General features: G+C 50.7%; 7 protein-coding genes across 7 annotated transcripts; 2 read left to right on the forward strand and 5 right to left on the reverse strand.

Annotated features, from left to right (window-relative positions):
* Positions 1 to 160: 160 nt before the first annotated feature.
* On the forward strand, positions 161 to 1885 carry BJX67DRAFT_378056 (Tannase/feruloyl esterase; the record flags this gene model as incomplete). The annotated part of the gene is made up of 1 exon (XM_071032272.1): positions 161 to 1885. The coding sequence occupies one exon, from the start codon at positions 161 to 163 to the stop codon at positions 1883 to 1885; it is 1725 nt and encodes a 574-aa protein (XP_070889704.1).
* A 190-nt stretch (positions 1886 to 2075) lies between these two features.
* On the reverse strand, positions 2076 to 3808 carry BJX67DRAFT_344451 (F-actin-capping protein subunit alpha). Its single transcript, XM_071028256.1, has 7 exons — positions 3595 to 3808; positions 3507 to 3525; positions 3290 to 3405; positions 3137 to 3226; positions 3027 to 3079; positions 2829 to 2966; positions 2076 to 2762 (listed from the first exon to the last, which is right to left on the reverse strand). Exons 1-7 carry the CDS (start codon positions 3649 to 3651, stop codon positions 2414 to 2416), a joined length of 822 nt encoding a protein of 273 aa, XP_070889705.1. The 5' UTR covers positions 3652 to 3808; the 3' UTR covers positions 2076 to 2413.
* An 81-nt stretch (positions 3809 to 3889) lies between these two features.
* BJX67DRAFT_344453 (uncharacterized protein) lies at positions 3890 to 6399 on the reverse strand. The gene is made up of 2 exons (XM_071028257.1): positions 4946 to 6399; positions 3890 to 4891 (listed from the first exon to the last, which is right to left on the reverse strand). The coding sequence occupies exons 1-2, from the start codon at positions 6119 to 6121 to the stop codon at positions 4094 to 4096; spliced, it is 1974 nt and encodes a 657-aa protein (XP_070889706.1). The 5' UTR covers positions 6122 to 6399; the 3' UTR covers positions 3890 to 4093.
* A 126-nt stretch (positions 6400 to 6525) lies between these two features.
* Positions 6526 to 8542, reverse strand: BJX67DRAFT_344454 (Zn(II)2Cys6 transcription factor). The gene has a single exon (XM_071028258.1). The coding sequence runs from the start codon at positions 8345 to 8347 to the stop codon at positions 6686 to 6688; it is 1662 nt and encodes a 553-aa protein (XP_070889707.1). The 5' UTR covers positions 8348 to 8542; the 3' UTR covers positions 6526 to 6685.
* On the forward strand, positions 8543 to 9235 carry BJX67DRAFT_344455 (uncharacterized protein). The gene has a single exon (XM_071028259.1). It carries the CDS (start codon positions 8708 to 8710, stop codon positions 8981 to 8983), a length of 276 nt encoding a protein of 91 aa, XP_070889708.1. The 5' UTR covers positions 8543 to 8707; the 3' UTR covers positions 8984 to 9235.
* Positions 9236 to 10461: 1226 nt separating this feature from the next.
* Positions 10462 to 12129, reverse strand: BJX67DRAFT_378060 (cytochrome P450; the record flags this gene model as incomplete). Its single annotated transcript, XM_071032273.1, has 3 exons — positions 10462 to 10566; positions 10628 to 11767; positions 11818 to 12129. The coding sequence occupies 3 exons, from the start codon at positions 12127 to 12129 to the stop codon at positions 10462 to 10464; spliced, it is 1557 nt and encodes a 518-aa protein (XP_070889709.1).
* Positions 12130 to 12839: 710 nt separating this feature from the next.
* On the reverse strand, positions 12840 to 14466 carry BJX67DRAFT_246122 (phosphatase PAP2 family protein). Its single transcript, XM_071026189.1, has 3 exons — positions 14212 to 14466; positions 14054 to 14147; positions 12840 to 13989 (listed from the first exon to the last, which is right to left on the reverse strand). The coding sequence occupies exons 1-3, from the start codon at positions 14359 to 14361 to the stop codon at positions 13223 to 13225; spliced, it is 1011 nt and encodes a 336-aa protein (XP_070889710.1). The 5' UTR covers positions 14362 to 14466; the 3' UTR covers positions 12840 to 13222.
* Positions 14467 to 14491: the final 25 nt, after the last annotated feature.

Genomic DNA, 14491 nt, shown 5'->3' on the forward strand with positions numbered 1-14491 from the left:
AAGCAGCGAGAGTGAATATCGAGGTGCCTAAGGCGCACAACACAGAACAGTATATAACAAAGAGCCTCCAAGCCCTCTTTCATCTTCTTTGAATCCTTGAAGCAGCTCAATCCTTGTTTATTGTCTTTGTGTTCGCAAATTAGATCTCTCTGAACCAAAAATGGGGTTACGTCTGCTCACAACGACCCTCGCTTTCCTCCCGACCACCCTCTCAGGGCTTGCTTCGGCAGCCTCTTGTACCAATTTTGCTGCTCCCACACTCCCCGGCGCAGAGGTTCTGTGGGTTAAGTCAAATCCAGTGGCAGATTTCAGCCTCCCATCGGACCAGACTCGACTCCCGGAAGACGCACCGAAGGCCGACTTCTGTAATGTCTCCGTCGCGTTGACCCATCCTGGTGACAATGACACTGTCTTCGTAACAGTATGGTTGCCTCATGAGAAGAGCTGGAATGGCCGTTACACTGCTACCGGTGGTGGAGGACTCGCTGCTGGCTACGACATTAACATGCTGCAGCCATTGCTGTCTAGTTTTGCAACTTCTTCGACTGACGGAGGTCTTACTCTTAACCATACCATCAACCCTCAATCTGGTATCTGGGGAACAAAGCATGATGGAGCCGTCAACGAGGCGCTTCTTCTCAACTTGGCACACCGGTCCATACACGATATGTCTGTTGTCTCAAAGCAGATCATCAAGCAATTCTACAAGACTGATCCTACGTACTCGTACTGGCTTGGCTGTTCTCAAGGTGGCCGTCAAGGCTATGCCGCCGCGGCGCACTATCCCGATGACTTTAACGGAGTACTCGCGATGGCTCCAGCGCTTAGCTCAGAGTACATTGGGCCTGGAGACTTCTGGCCTGTTATCGTTATGGAAAACGAAGGAGAAATCGTCCCGACGTGTGTTTTCGAAGCTTTTCAGGCCGCAATAGTTGAATTGTGCGATCCGCTTGATGGTGTTACTGACGGGATGATATCCGATTACGACCTTCTTCTCACCTGCCCGTTCGATCCCAAATCTATCGTCGGAGACACTATCGACTGCGAAGAGACTGGCGCTATCACAATCAGCCAGCATCATGCAACCATCGTCTCGAAGATCCTCGAAGGCCCTCACAACGATTATGGCGAACGCCTCTGGTACGGACTCGCCCACGGAGCCACGTTCTCAGGTGTCGCGAATACCACCCTTGATAACGACATCCTGACTCCTCAACCCTTCCCGCCCTCCGCCGGCTGGCTCAGAGGAATGATTATCCGCAACACGAGCTACAATATCTTCGATATGACAATCCCCGAGTACCTTGACGCATTTAATACTTCCATCGAACAGGGCGGCCCCATCTTCGGCCTCGACACTCTCGACCTCACCTCATTCCACTCCTTCGGCGGCAAGCTTCTGACCTGGGTCGGACTCGCGGACGAGTACATCCACCCCTCCAACCTTCTCAAATACTATCACTCCGTCGAGGAAAAGCTCAATAACACAACGACGAACATCAACGATTTCTACCGCATCTTCACCGCTCCCGGTGTCGGCCATTGCCATGGCGGAGTGGGACCGCAGCCCCTCAACGCCATGACCGCGCTTGTTGACTGGGTCGAGAACGGAATCGCGCCTGAGACACTGCCTGTCCAGTCCAACACCGTAAATGGGAAAGTGGCCTTGAGGGATCTCTGCCTTTACCCTAAGAAACCTGTGTACAACGAAGGGGATGACAATTCTCAGAGGAGCTTTTCGTGTAAAGATCCCCGAAAGGAGGAACAAGGTAAAGACGAAAGTGGAGATGGTGATGAAGAATCTGGTGCGAAGGGCTTGTTTGGTGGAGGTTCTTGGTGCGCTGTCGGATTCGGACTGGTGTGTCTTGGATTTCTTTCTGTTTGACGGGGAAGGATGAAGGACAAACCTACGCCATGTGTATGATGTGATGAATTTGACCAGACTGTATTCTAGTTTTCATTTCTTTTCTTTTTATTTTTTGGCCACGAGGATCTGGAGCATAAATTGTGTCCTGGAGGCTCCTGCAAAAGGCACATGTATTAGTATTCGTGAGCTACGATGGCAGATATCTAATCTCCTCTCAGTAATGCATGTATTCTAGTCTATGGCGAAGAAGCCCTTTACCAACCTCTTCTTTCCGAAATTGTGAAGAGATCCAAGTGTATTCCTTATATGAGCTTGGCCAGGGTGCCATGAACTCCTCTGGTTTAGTCGCTTTGACTTGATTGTTGATTAGCGAAGCCACCTTTTGGAATGATGACTCATCATTTTGGAGCCATAATCTAGCATGTATATCGTTCGGCAGATATCAATTCATAGAATTGAGCGGTGATATGCAGAAATCAAACTTCCCGGGTAATATATGGTTGAATGGATAGTTGGCGATAAAGGCCTCAAGCAAGGTATTACAGTCTATCGCCCCTTCCCACCCGAAATATCCTGTCCTAGCCGATACCCACCGACTTTCTCCCACTCGACCTTCTGTCGTGTGATAGGCAGCTGCCTCCGCAGGACTTTGAATGTGCCCTCAGCCATCTGCCCAAATGCCTTGTTTAGCTCCTCTTGATAGTTGCGCTCGGCAGTCGCAATGCGGGAAACGATAGTCTCAGCGGTAATGTTAGGGACCGTAATGCTAACGGGCTTCGTCGTGTTGAGAGCGACATTGCCGTCTTCGTAGTAGTGGACGTCAACATGGATTTTACCAGTTATGGTGGCAGAATCTCCTACAGAGACCTGGTAGATAGAGCGGAAGCGGCCGTTCCTGAACAAAGTTCGAGTTTGTTAATGATATCCGTCATTCAACCTGCGCATGAACATGCAAACGTACCAGAAGTTATTGGGAGAGTAACGGTTCGCGACCAATAATATCGCCACAGCCGAATCGTCCGCCGTCGGATATACACCGTATGAAGAGGAGGGGTAGTGTTCGCTAGCATGCGCGCTCACAGCTTTGAGTAGAGAATTTCTAAGAAAATGCGCATCAGCCAGGTACCCAAGGGATCTTCGAGACCAAAAGCCAGCTCACATCAAATCCGCATTCTGTGATTCGAAAACGTATGATTGTGCCGCAGAGGTCTCCTACAAAGCCATGCGAAGTCAGCATCATACCCAATCGAGCTATGCGGTGGTTCTCACGTATGTAACGTGGTCGACTTCAAACGATGTCTGGCTCTCCAGATCAAAGTACCGGCTCCCTTCTAACTTGTTGAATTCGCTCACAATAACCTAGCACCGCCGGGGTCGAGTTAGAACAACATCCAAAATACTATTGTTATCTCTCTAGCCCACCTCCTGACTAGCTCCCGGAAGCTTCACAGTCGTGAGCTGCGACTCGTTGTACCGTTCGAACGCGGGTGCGAGAGAGGGAATAATATCATCGCCATCGGAGGTAAGGGCTTTGATGTCTGTTGCGGCGCGAAAAAATGATGTTTTAGTGATGGATGTGATACTGGGTTGCGGGAAAGGGGAGCAGAGACTCCAGGGAACGACGGGAAAGGTATTATACCGGCAACAACATCGGAGAGCTAAATTGAGTATATGTTAGCTGCTAATCGACAGTGTGTACCAGGAATCAGACCTGCGGGATGATTTACCTCGCCTGGCGGGGCACCCTCAATGAAGGAGGATGCAAGTTCAACTGTTGACGCCATGGGAATTGAGGCCGGCTTGATGGTAGAGTATCTTCAGAGATTGAGTTGGAATGTCTGCGAATGATATGTCGATTATTGAGGACGGGAAGCAAGCAACCCTTGAGTTAGGCAGTGAGGGGACACATCTGGTCCCAGTGTCAACAGGGAGCTTTGACGCGGTAGCCGCTGGTTCACGCACGTGCGCGGCTATGCTGCGAACAAGTACCAATTACACTTACAAGGCCCACGACACGTAGTATGCAGAATTCGTAGCTAAATTAAAAGTAGTATGGGAATCTAAAAGAAAGCCTGCCTTTCGTATCGTCAATAACCAACGCCGTTATCAAATCCAGAACCCACCCCGAACGAAAAACTGGCACGAAGGAAATGCTAAGCAAGACCAATCTATATACGCCAAACCGAGTCTGCCTCGCAGCCAGGCATGCATCATTGCCCTGAAGCCTCACGGTTCAATGCTCATATTCATGAAGCCATCGTTTGCTTCATTCATACCTTGCAGGCCTACCCGCTTCAAGCTTCCGGTATGAGGAGTAGAAGGCACAGTTCGCGCTCCATTCTCCGCTCGATCATTGAACAGCGGGCCTATATTCGACTTGGGTGCAGGGCCCCAGATGTTGGGTCCGTTATCCACAACCGCTGGAGAATTAGGCATGACCGGGCTACTCTGAGCACTCATACTAGGAGACACGGCTCTCCTTTTGAAAAGGTTGGGATCGAAATCATCCTCCCGGCGCCGCTTCCTCCGTAGTTCCGAGATCATGCCAGGTTGGCCCGGGAGGGGGGTTGAGGAACGAGAGGCCGGTCTTTCCCCCGGTTTGACAAATTCAGCCTGGTTCGATCCAATTGTCGTTGATGGTGTCAGATCCATCGCCATATCCTCCTCCGAGACCGAGGACGCAGCGTGACGGCGGAGCGGGGGCGGTGGTGTATGATATCGTTCATCAAAAGAATTCCAAAAATCGGGACCACCAGAATTTCGATGGGCTTGATCGCTGAAGCTGGGCTCCTCAGGGACAGAAGCAGTGGGCTTGTCCGCCACCTCGTCACGTTCCGCCAGCCCAGCCGGCATGAATACATTGGGCGATGAAAATGCCGTCAGAACCGGAGACGTTTGTGGCATATCGGGCTCGGTTTCGCGCACTTGACGAATCACTTCGGCCTCCCGCTTGGCATCGCTATCAACGGGGGCCGATTCCTCCATGAGAGCGGCACGGATTCTCGCGAATGTTTTTGTTTTCGGCTAAGAAAGTTGTTAGTGGTAGTCAATATTAAAAATACAATGGGGTATGCGCACCAGCAAGCTACTTCGACGAGTAACAGCGCGCCTGATGACCCCAAGAGGCCCGCCTTCGGACCGCGTTCCAGTTGGACTATAACTGCGATGGGCCCGGTTCTCCCCGTCGTCGCTCATATCTGAGAGTCGGAGATCTCGGGTTCCAAGGCTTAAACTTTCACGTCGAGAAGATGCACTACCCCTATGACCAAAATACCCGTTTTGACCCTCGATGCTTTTCATGGCGGGTGGGGACAGAGGGGCTGGGCTCTGCTTAGAACTGTTCCCACTCGCGCTGCTTGAGCTGTGTCTGCTGGTGCGTCCCTTGCGGAAACGAGCCCGCTGAAAGCTCAACAGGTTTGCTGCTGCCTGAGAATAGTTTCCCATCCAATCGCTACCGGGACTGGACACATTTCCCATAAGGAACGAACTAAACCCAGGCGCCAGTTTCCTCGCCTGAGGGGTGTTCATGATCACATCATCCTTATCGCCAACCATTGGGTCATCATCCTCCTCGCTACTGCTTGTATCGGATTCCAACATGTTGACACTAGACATGGAGCTAGAGATTGTAGTCCGATCCGTAGGGTTCGATGTGGAGAATGGCGGTACAGAAGAAGACCCAGGCGACCCGCGCCGCTGAGGGATGGCTACACCCCTTCCTCCCACTGTCGGCGACGAATCTGGAGATGATTCCGCCAATATTGAATGATGGAGATTCGTGCACGCCCGAGAAAAGTCGAGACCACGGGATCGGCGAGGTAGGACGGATCCGGGGGAGGCACTGTAGATGTGAGACGGATCGAGTTGAGGGGAGAGAGGGGCGCGGGTGGAGGAGGAAGCGGGCCCCGAAGTTTTGGGCGGAAGAGATTGTAGAGTTAGAGGAGGGCCATGTGTCGAGCGTCGACGAGGCGTTTGAGGCGCGGACGGTATAGCGGAATCATCCTTACTGGAAGGACGCTGGGAACCAGAAATGGAGGAGAGAGAAGGTGGTGGCTTGGAGGCATCAGATAAGGATCGAATTTTCGGTGAAGGTCGCAACGGCGGTCCAAGAAGACTGGCTTTGTCTCCTGCAGAAACAGTCTCGGTGCGTGATTCACCCAACGTCCGTTGAGACAATTGTTCACTGAGGTTGCTTGTGAATGGAAGGGAAGCGGTGCCATGGGAAACTGCCGAAGGAGGAGTCGACGATGCCATAATATCCACTCTCTCAGCTATGGCTCATACAGTCATACTGTAATTATCCTGATGTTAGTTGTACGACAAGAGAGTCCAATTCGACGCGTTGCGAGGAGAGGCTTCTTAAAGACGCGCGGTGCTAAGCGCTGAGACCACGACTCCTCTAACTCCGGCCGGTATTCCGAATGAAATGAGGTCAAATGGAGATTTGATGCAACGTCAATGGACGAAATGCACGATATTCGAGATGCATCGCGCGCGATCAAGGACCCCTCGAGATCGAAATTCGTGATGCGTTGCTTTGGTTGAATCGACTTCGCCCGAGCCCGGCTGACGTGCATCTTTCCTAATCCGTTCATGATCTTGAGCCCCGCACTTGAATCCGCTGTTCTTTATTGGCGCTTCTCAGGTGTCTCGAAAAATTACTAAGCATGATCATTCATTTTCCCAAATAGGAAGTTACAACTAATGGCCCAGGCCCCAAGGGCCTGGGCGTTCGGGGCCTGCAGCAGTGCGAGGCGTCGTGAGGAACCAACGGAAGGTTCCTCCAGTATTGACCAATAACTCAGACAAAAAAGCTAGTTAGAGCAAGCTCATAGCTGTGCAGAACGGAACAACAAAAGACTCCCAATCGTTCCAATCGGCCGCATCAAGCAACCGATTCGATGACAACGGCTTCAGAACATTGTCACGAGCCTGCCACACCTGCACAATCACAGCTCTGGTGCGAGCGACACTGAGCACGCTAGATTCTGACATAGCCGCCAAAGCGCGCAAGACAACTGGTCGTCCATGCACTTCACGGCCATCACTATCCTTCCACAACTCATCGCTGAGCGGATCGAGTTCGACGGCGGCAACAAACACGGGCCAAGCAAGGCCGACCAGTTGCCCACCACCAATCATGTCCGAAATGAGCCTCAAAATCCGTCGTACATAGTGAGAGACTAGAGGTGTGGCGGGAGAGGCGTTGTACAGTGCGCAGTGTAGGTACAATATTGCAGCGAGTCTTTTCAGCTCTGCGAGGGTTCGAAGGTTTCCATCACCTTCATCCACATCTTGCACGGCCTCCTCAAGTTGTTGGCGCAGGTTTGCTGTTTTCAAAGAGAGCGCCGCGCGGTCCGAGTTTGATGATAGTCGCCTCCTTGTTCTGCTCAGATCCGTGATATCTGCCAGAATGGACACCAATTCCGGGCTGCATCCCATCCACGCGTCTACCTTGTGCTTATTATGCGTCCAGGAATCGGTTCCTAGCAGTGCTGGTTTGGCACAAGCAGTGCGACCCATGATATCTTGAAAAGCGAAAAACTGCTCCGCGAAGGAAGTCACCTCGTCCTGCTGAGGGCCCAGAAACGTTGCCTGTCGTCGCCTTGAGCTGATAAGTTCCTTCGCACCCTTCAGGTGTATGGTCCATCGTTGGTCGCAATTGTCAACAAGCTCGTAGAGACACAATAGCATCATGGCAACCATGATTTCCGAGTACGACGAGTAGGTAAGTGCTCCGGCACTGAATAGACTGTTCTGGAGACCTCTTATGGCTTGGGACTTGAGGCGCAGCCCAACAGCACCATAATTCGGGTCCACCCGAGACCAGGCACAGGCCCCAAGGGCCTGTATCGCTTGTAGGACAGTTGGCGATGCCGCCGAGCAGAACGGAACGATCATGGAAGCGAATGGAGATGGCACATTTGTACTGGCCGTCATGCGAGGGCACACCTGTCGAATATAATACTCTAACAAGTGCCCTTGATTCACTTCGGATAAGTGAGGGAAGAGAGGTGGAGGTGCAGTCGGTCCGATCATTCGCATCGTCGAAGCTGCTCTAGGCGCCATTGCCGGAACTGCAACGAGATTATGACCATCATCTGTAACGTCAATCTCGTAAGGCAGTTCAAGAGTCTTGACAAAGCTATTGATGAAGCCCCAAGGCTCGACCCACGAAATCGGACGCCATACTTGATCATCGGGTGAAAGGGCGCTCGAGCTCGTGAATGATGGCGTGGTTGGTTGCTTTCCAGATTTCCGCCAAACACCAGCTCTCCCAAATGCCTGGCCCCGGGTCACAAACTCCGATTCCCATTTCAATACTAACTTAGTTGTGCATACCAAACCCCGCTCTTGACATCTCGTGCAGACCGGCTTCTTGGTGTCGCAGCGGACCCGGCTCGCCCGGCACTCGGAGCATCCTTCGCGGCTACGGGTCTTCACAGGGCCCGCGCGGTCATTGGCCTTTCTACGCGGCATTCAATAAAACGAGCGGCATGAAGGGATTTCATTTCATGGACCGAAGATAGGAATCGCCCCTTCCTCACATGCGAGAAAGGAACATCATGGTGGAAGGGGATCGGGAATTGAAAATCGCTTCGGCGGATGATGCGACGTGGAGAAAAGTTCCATTTGGTCCATGCACGCGCAGTCTTGGCACTGGATCCTCAAGAAGCACACCCTGAGAATAGCAAGCCATTTTCGTCTCCTTTGTCGAGACTTCGTTTGGAAGAACTCTCCACATGGTACGGCAATGGTAAATCGTTGTCAAGTACTATTCGGGCATTACGCCCACGTTGTATTTGGTCCCCGGTTGATTCTCCTGTCCGTAAGGGGCGCATGCCACTGCTTCATTGCAACTGGCCTTGCTGCGCGTCCACTATGACTGCATTCAACTCTATAGAGACCAGCGACAATTCCAACACCCGTCTCCTATATGAACCTCTTGAGGAAGTCGAAAGACTTAGAACTACTACCAACCCAGGGGCTATCACCCTGTACAGATTGGAGGTAACTTTCACGGTCGATATCGAGTTATTCATAAGCTGGGATATGGCACCGATTCAACTACATGGCTGGCCCGTGATGAACAATCCAATAAATCTGTTGCAGTAAAAGTCTGCACAGCAAACTCAAACCCAAAGGAAGTTGGCATTATATCTACTCTTGCTCATCCTTATTTTTCTCCTGTCAACAATCCTGCAAAGACCATGGTCCCTTTAATCCTAGACAGGTTCAATATTCAAGGTCTAAATTGCCATCACGTTTGCTATGTTATGGCACCGGCGAGGGCCAGCCTCTCCCAGGTGAAGGATGGCTCATGGATTCGCTTATTCCAGATTAATGTGGCCCGGTCATTGGTTGCGCAACTCGTCCTGGTTGTGGGCATGTACATGCCCATTGCATTGTCCATGGAGACCTGCACCTAGGCAATATTCTTCTCAAAGTTTCACCCACTTTTGACCACGCCTCACTTGAACAATTGTATGGGAAATATGGAGCACCAGAGCTTGACCAGTTGTTCATCTGGATGGCAATCCGATTCCTCCTGGTGTCCCATTCCACGGCATTGCGCCCATATGGTTAGGAGAAGCAAGTGAGGAAATCACACTTGCAGAAGCCAGGATCTTGCTTTCAGGCTTTGGTGAAGCCTTTTCTTACTCAAAAGAACCGAAATATGAATCCTGCACCCCCCTCGTTATTCGCCCTCCCGAGGCTCGGTTTGAAACAATAAGCCTCTGTCCTTTTCATCGGATATCTGGACCGTCGCCTGTACTATATGATCTATTATCGCTCAGCGGCCATTGTTCGAAGGATTTCTCGCGACGGAGGACGATATAACCTGTGAGCATGTTGATACGCTTGGTGTCCTACCACCTGAATGGTGGAGTAAGTGGGAGGCACGGCGACATAAATTTACGGAGGATGGCAAGCCAATGAACCGTAACCCTTTCCGTTCTTGGGACGATCGATTTGAGGATAGCGTGCAACAGCCCAGGTGAGATAGTGGGATGCCCATGTTTGACGCCGGGGAGAGGGATGCTATCTTCGACATGCTACTGCCGATGCTTTCATTCAGACCCGAGAATCGTCCTACCACTCAGCAAATCCTCAAATCAGAATGGATGGTAAAATGAGCTCTGCCTGAATATGGTAAGATCGAAAATGATGTATAATTTGTTCTAAATAAACCTATGTATAGCAACAAACTCAGGAACTTTTCTGCCAGTCCTATACTGGCAGGTATTTTTTTTTTTTTTTTTTTTTTTTTTTTTTTTTTTTTTTTTTTCTCTTTTCTTGCAGATTTGTCCTCAGAGTCTGCTGTAGAAATAGCCTCCGCACTCGTTCAGCATCGAGGCACTGGCCAGCATCCACGATTACCGAACATCTCCTCGGGAATACGTAACTCTCCAGTGTCTAGGTCCTTGGTTGCAGGGACGATATTTGAGGACTTGTCTTTCTATGAGTTGTGGTGCATTGGTGCCAAGCTCGCTAACAAAAGTATATATTCTTGCAACAAGGAAGAATTTGAACCAATATGCAACAAATGAGGACTCTGGGAACGCTGCATCATTGCACCGCATAACAATGCATTATACACAAGTATCTCTTGCAATGAACTTGGTCTTAAAGTTATACTGTCTTACAAACCACGCGTTCCATAACTTCCACTCTTGATCCGGATACGCAAGTTGCACCTGGAGAACGTCAGCACCATAATCACACGTAACCCCCCACCCCGTGGGAAAAAGAACTTACGTCAAATCGCCTCAGAAAGCTCGGAACAAGCTTATAAATCTCCATGAGAGAGATGTTCTTCCCAATACATGTCCTCGAGCCAGCCCCAAATTGGAGCATTGTACCGTTCATTGTCTTCAACCTGTCTGCCGGAGCGGTCAACCATCGATCGGGGTTGAATTTGTCGACATCGGCTCCGAAGATCTCTTCGCGGCGGTGAATGACCCATGGGCTGCATCCGACTATCGTACCACCGGGAACGAATTCGCCCGCAATCTCTATACCGGAGGCTGGAGCGACACGCTCGAGGTGTAGGCCCGCTGCTGGATGGATACGGAATGCCTCTTTGATGCAAGCGTCGAGGAAGGGGAGTTTCTGAGATTCAGACCAGGAGACGAGGCCCGTGGGGCGATTTTCGACGGTTCCGTCCCTCACGGCATTATCGAGTTCTTCTCGGACGCGTTGCATGTATTCAGGGTTCTTCAAGAGGTAGTAGAATACTGCAGCGAGGCTGATGGCTGTTGTTTCGGAGCCAGCAAAAGCCATGGAGACAGCCATTGTGAGCACTCTTTTCTCGGTCATGAACTCGGGTCGATCCTTTCCGGCTTTCATGAACATGGTTAGAAGGTCCTCTTTATGTGCTTTTGGGCTGGAAATATCAGTCGATATGCGTTCTTGCATCCTCTGACGTGCAAACACTGCGACTGGATGAGAATTATCCGCAACCCCCCATTTCTGCAATGCGTCGAAGATCGGGTTCTTCCAGAATACTTTATCCAGCCATGGCATTTGGCCAATAGGCGCAGAGTAGTCAAAAATGCGGGCAAGGGACTTGACGATCCCGTCAATATCTTCGTTCTTTTCGATGAAACCGTGGCGTTTACTGTATGTGATGTTGCCGATTACGTCGAATGCGAAGAACTGGAGCCAGCGCGCGAAGTCGCAGACTTGTCCGCTATTCGCGAACAGCGCGGCTGTCTGATTAAGGAATATCTCGACTGTCTCGTTTACCATTGGTTCGTACTGGACGAGGGAGCTCATTGAGAAGGCGTGATTTACCGAGCGGCGGAGGTTCGCGTGAAAGCTCTCGTCTAGGGTTGAGAAGAGGGATGGTAACGGCTCGCCTTTTGAGACTGTCATTTGCACCGGGTAGAATTCTGACTGTTGCAGCGTCAGACTGAGAGGCATCTCGCATATTATGTGAGGCATACCTTGGTGAAGCCCTTGTTCAATCCATATATCACTTTGATGGCACTTGGAGAGGCAAACGATAATGTGTTTGGTCCGAGTCTGACAACATCGCCATACTTTTTATGCAGTGCATTGTGAGTAATGTCAGGTCGCCGACCGTGAACGTCTAGGAAACGCCATATATCTGTAAACTTGGCTAGGAACGGACCCGGGTGCCGGTTGAGGCCATTATGGAAGTACTGTCGGGCGAGATACAACAGTAGAAGAGAAGGAAGCAAGAAGGTGGCATAGCCGGATGCTCCGCGTTCAAGAATCTCTGACAAAAGAGCCATGGTGTAGTTGTGTCGGGTAACGGTGACGATAATGGCGCAGGAGGGAGAATATAATGTTGTTAAATACAGGGTCCCATGATGGTTATGTCTGTCATTGTCTGGCGACACCCTCCAGGGCCGTTGAAGACAAGTAATGAGGCTTGGAGGGTCGCCCTAGTGGGATATCGGCAGTTGGGTGTGGTGACAACCGATGAAATTTGGCTGTCACTCCATCACCCTGGCAAGGCGAATCAGCATTCCTTCATGATCTGGAGGTTGAAGGAGCCGAAAACCGAACGTTCGCGGTAAAGCTTGCGCATCATACCTTTCCACGCCGATAAGAGCTCCACGGCCCACCCATGGATGACAAAATTGTACAATTCTTCGGGACAAATTCGCCAGTATATTTACCGAGAAGCCTGGAGATGGCATACAAGTGACGGAGATGGCTTCCCCGCAGCGAAGGAGGGGTGTGGTGGGGCCACAGACCAGAAAATGGAGTGTCCCCATTCAAGCCCAGCTGGAGCACTTGATCGGGTGCTTCCACTTGTGTGGCATCGGCAAAGAGGACGTTCAATTTACCGAAATCCTTGCTCCACAACTGCCTGGGTGCTGAAAAGCCCGGATGAGATGAACCCCAGCCACGCACACCGGGAATGTTCGGCATCAGCATCTGGAATCAGGGAGACGTGATTGGTACCTGGGCATGCGACTCGGGATGCATGCTGCTTCTGCATGGAAAGTCTCTCTGCACGGCCCGACCATGGTTTTTACTGGGACTCAATTGCCAAGGCGAAAGAGCCTACCCGCATAGATGATATCGCTTGAATTCGTAACAAAACTTAGGAGTCAAATGCTTGAAGAAGCATAATCAAATGCATAATCCAACATAAAAGTACGGGTAACTGGGTAGCCATGCATGCATGTTTTAAACAACCTCTCATGCCAGTAGGGATGTGTTCAAGTGCCAGGGAGCTTCTAAAGAAACGGGTGCTGAGGACTTTCATGATTGTAGGGTATCATAGTCATAGAAACATACAAGTTGCATCAAGCTGCAAGTAAAGCGGGGCCCGACTTGATCATAGTAGGAGGTAAAGAAAGAGTCATAATGCATCTATCGATCTTGTACGGGTGCCGGCTCATCAAGCCGAGAAGCTTCTTCATGAGTCCACGATTGGACCCTACGCCCTGATAATTGCTGCTCCTCGTCGTCCGGAATTTTGGAGAAACCGTCAGGACCGAAATCATCCCTGCTATAGGGCGTATCGCATCTGAAGGAGCGAAGGGACGGATAATACCGTCGATAACTGAAGTAGGCGATAGCCGACCCTAAGATCGACCCACTGGTCACATCATAGACATCGTGGCGATAATCCTCTAGGCGGGAAATTGCAATCATTAGAGCACATACTACCGGTAGCAGTACCAGAAGGCAGCGGCATAGGTCCGACCTTGGCCTGAACACGTGCATTTGACCGGAGAAGAACCTAATATAGTTGTTAGTACCATGGAGGCTGCTATGTAATAGGGAGCCAACTGACAGGGATAGATATCCCAGCCCTCCAAACGAAAAACTGCTGTGACCGCTTGGAAAACTCCTCCAGCCTTCCTGTAGAATGTGCGCATTTGATTGGGTGCAGACAGTCCATTCCACGAGTGTGCTCTCTGGGGTGCCTTTCCTGGGCATGCAACGCGATATCAAGTCCGGACGGGGTCTGCCCACCGCATTTTTGATGATGTCCGTAAGAAGCGAGGTGAGCATCAGTGCTGTCAGAAACCCAAGAATCGTCACTTGCACCTTGTGTGGATTTGGACGGAGGATGGCGGCCCACACCATGAGGATCGAGAATGGTATAACTCCGGCATAGACTATTGACCATACTGTACGGTACAACAAATCCAATCAGTGCAAGCCCTTTGCTAAGCGGCGATAGAGTATACTAACACACGGGAACTCGCTCGACTGCCGCGAAAGGATACTGAATTGTTTGGTTGTCAAGAGTGAACATTCGGTGGAAAGGAGTGACAAATATCTGAATCTGCTCAAGAGATGGGCTGTCAGTACAGGAACACAACAAACTAAACGAAAATCGGTAGACAAACCAGTATCCAACATCCTATGATGCAACCTAGACCGATAGCATCAACGAACGGGTATGATTGCTGGAAGACACGCGACACTGCTGCAGCAAGTTCGCCAACAAGAGGAGATGAAGGGACTGTTGACCCAGCAGACAGTCCGCTGCGGGTCATTTCTAGGGACCTCAGATAATAACGAATGTCATGAGATTTCAATCTTCTCCTGCCAGAAGTATATAACGATTGATTTAGGAGAAATGTAATGGTGAGAGGGTGAAGCAACCTTGGAATGTGCTCGCCTCGC

The sequence above is a fragment of the Aspergillus lucknowensis genome, assembly GCF_044049455.1.
Source record: "Aspergillus lucknowensis strain CBS 449.75 chromosome Unknown BJX67scaffold_5, whole genome shotgun sequence".
NCBI lineage: Eukaryota > Fungi > Ascomycota > Eurotiomycetes > Eurotiales > Aspergillaceae > Aspergillus > Aspergillus lucknowensis.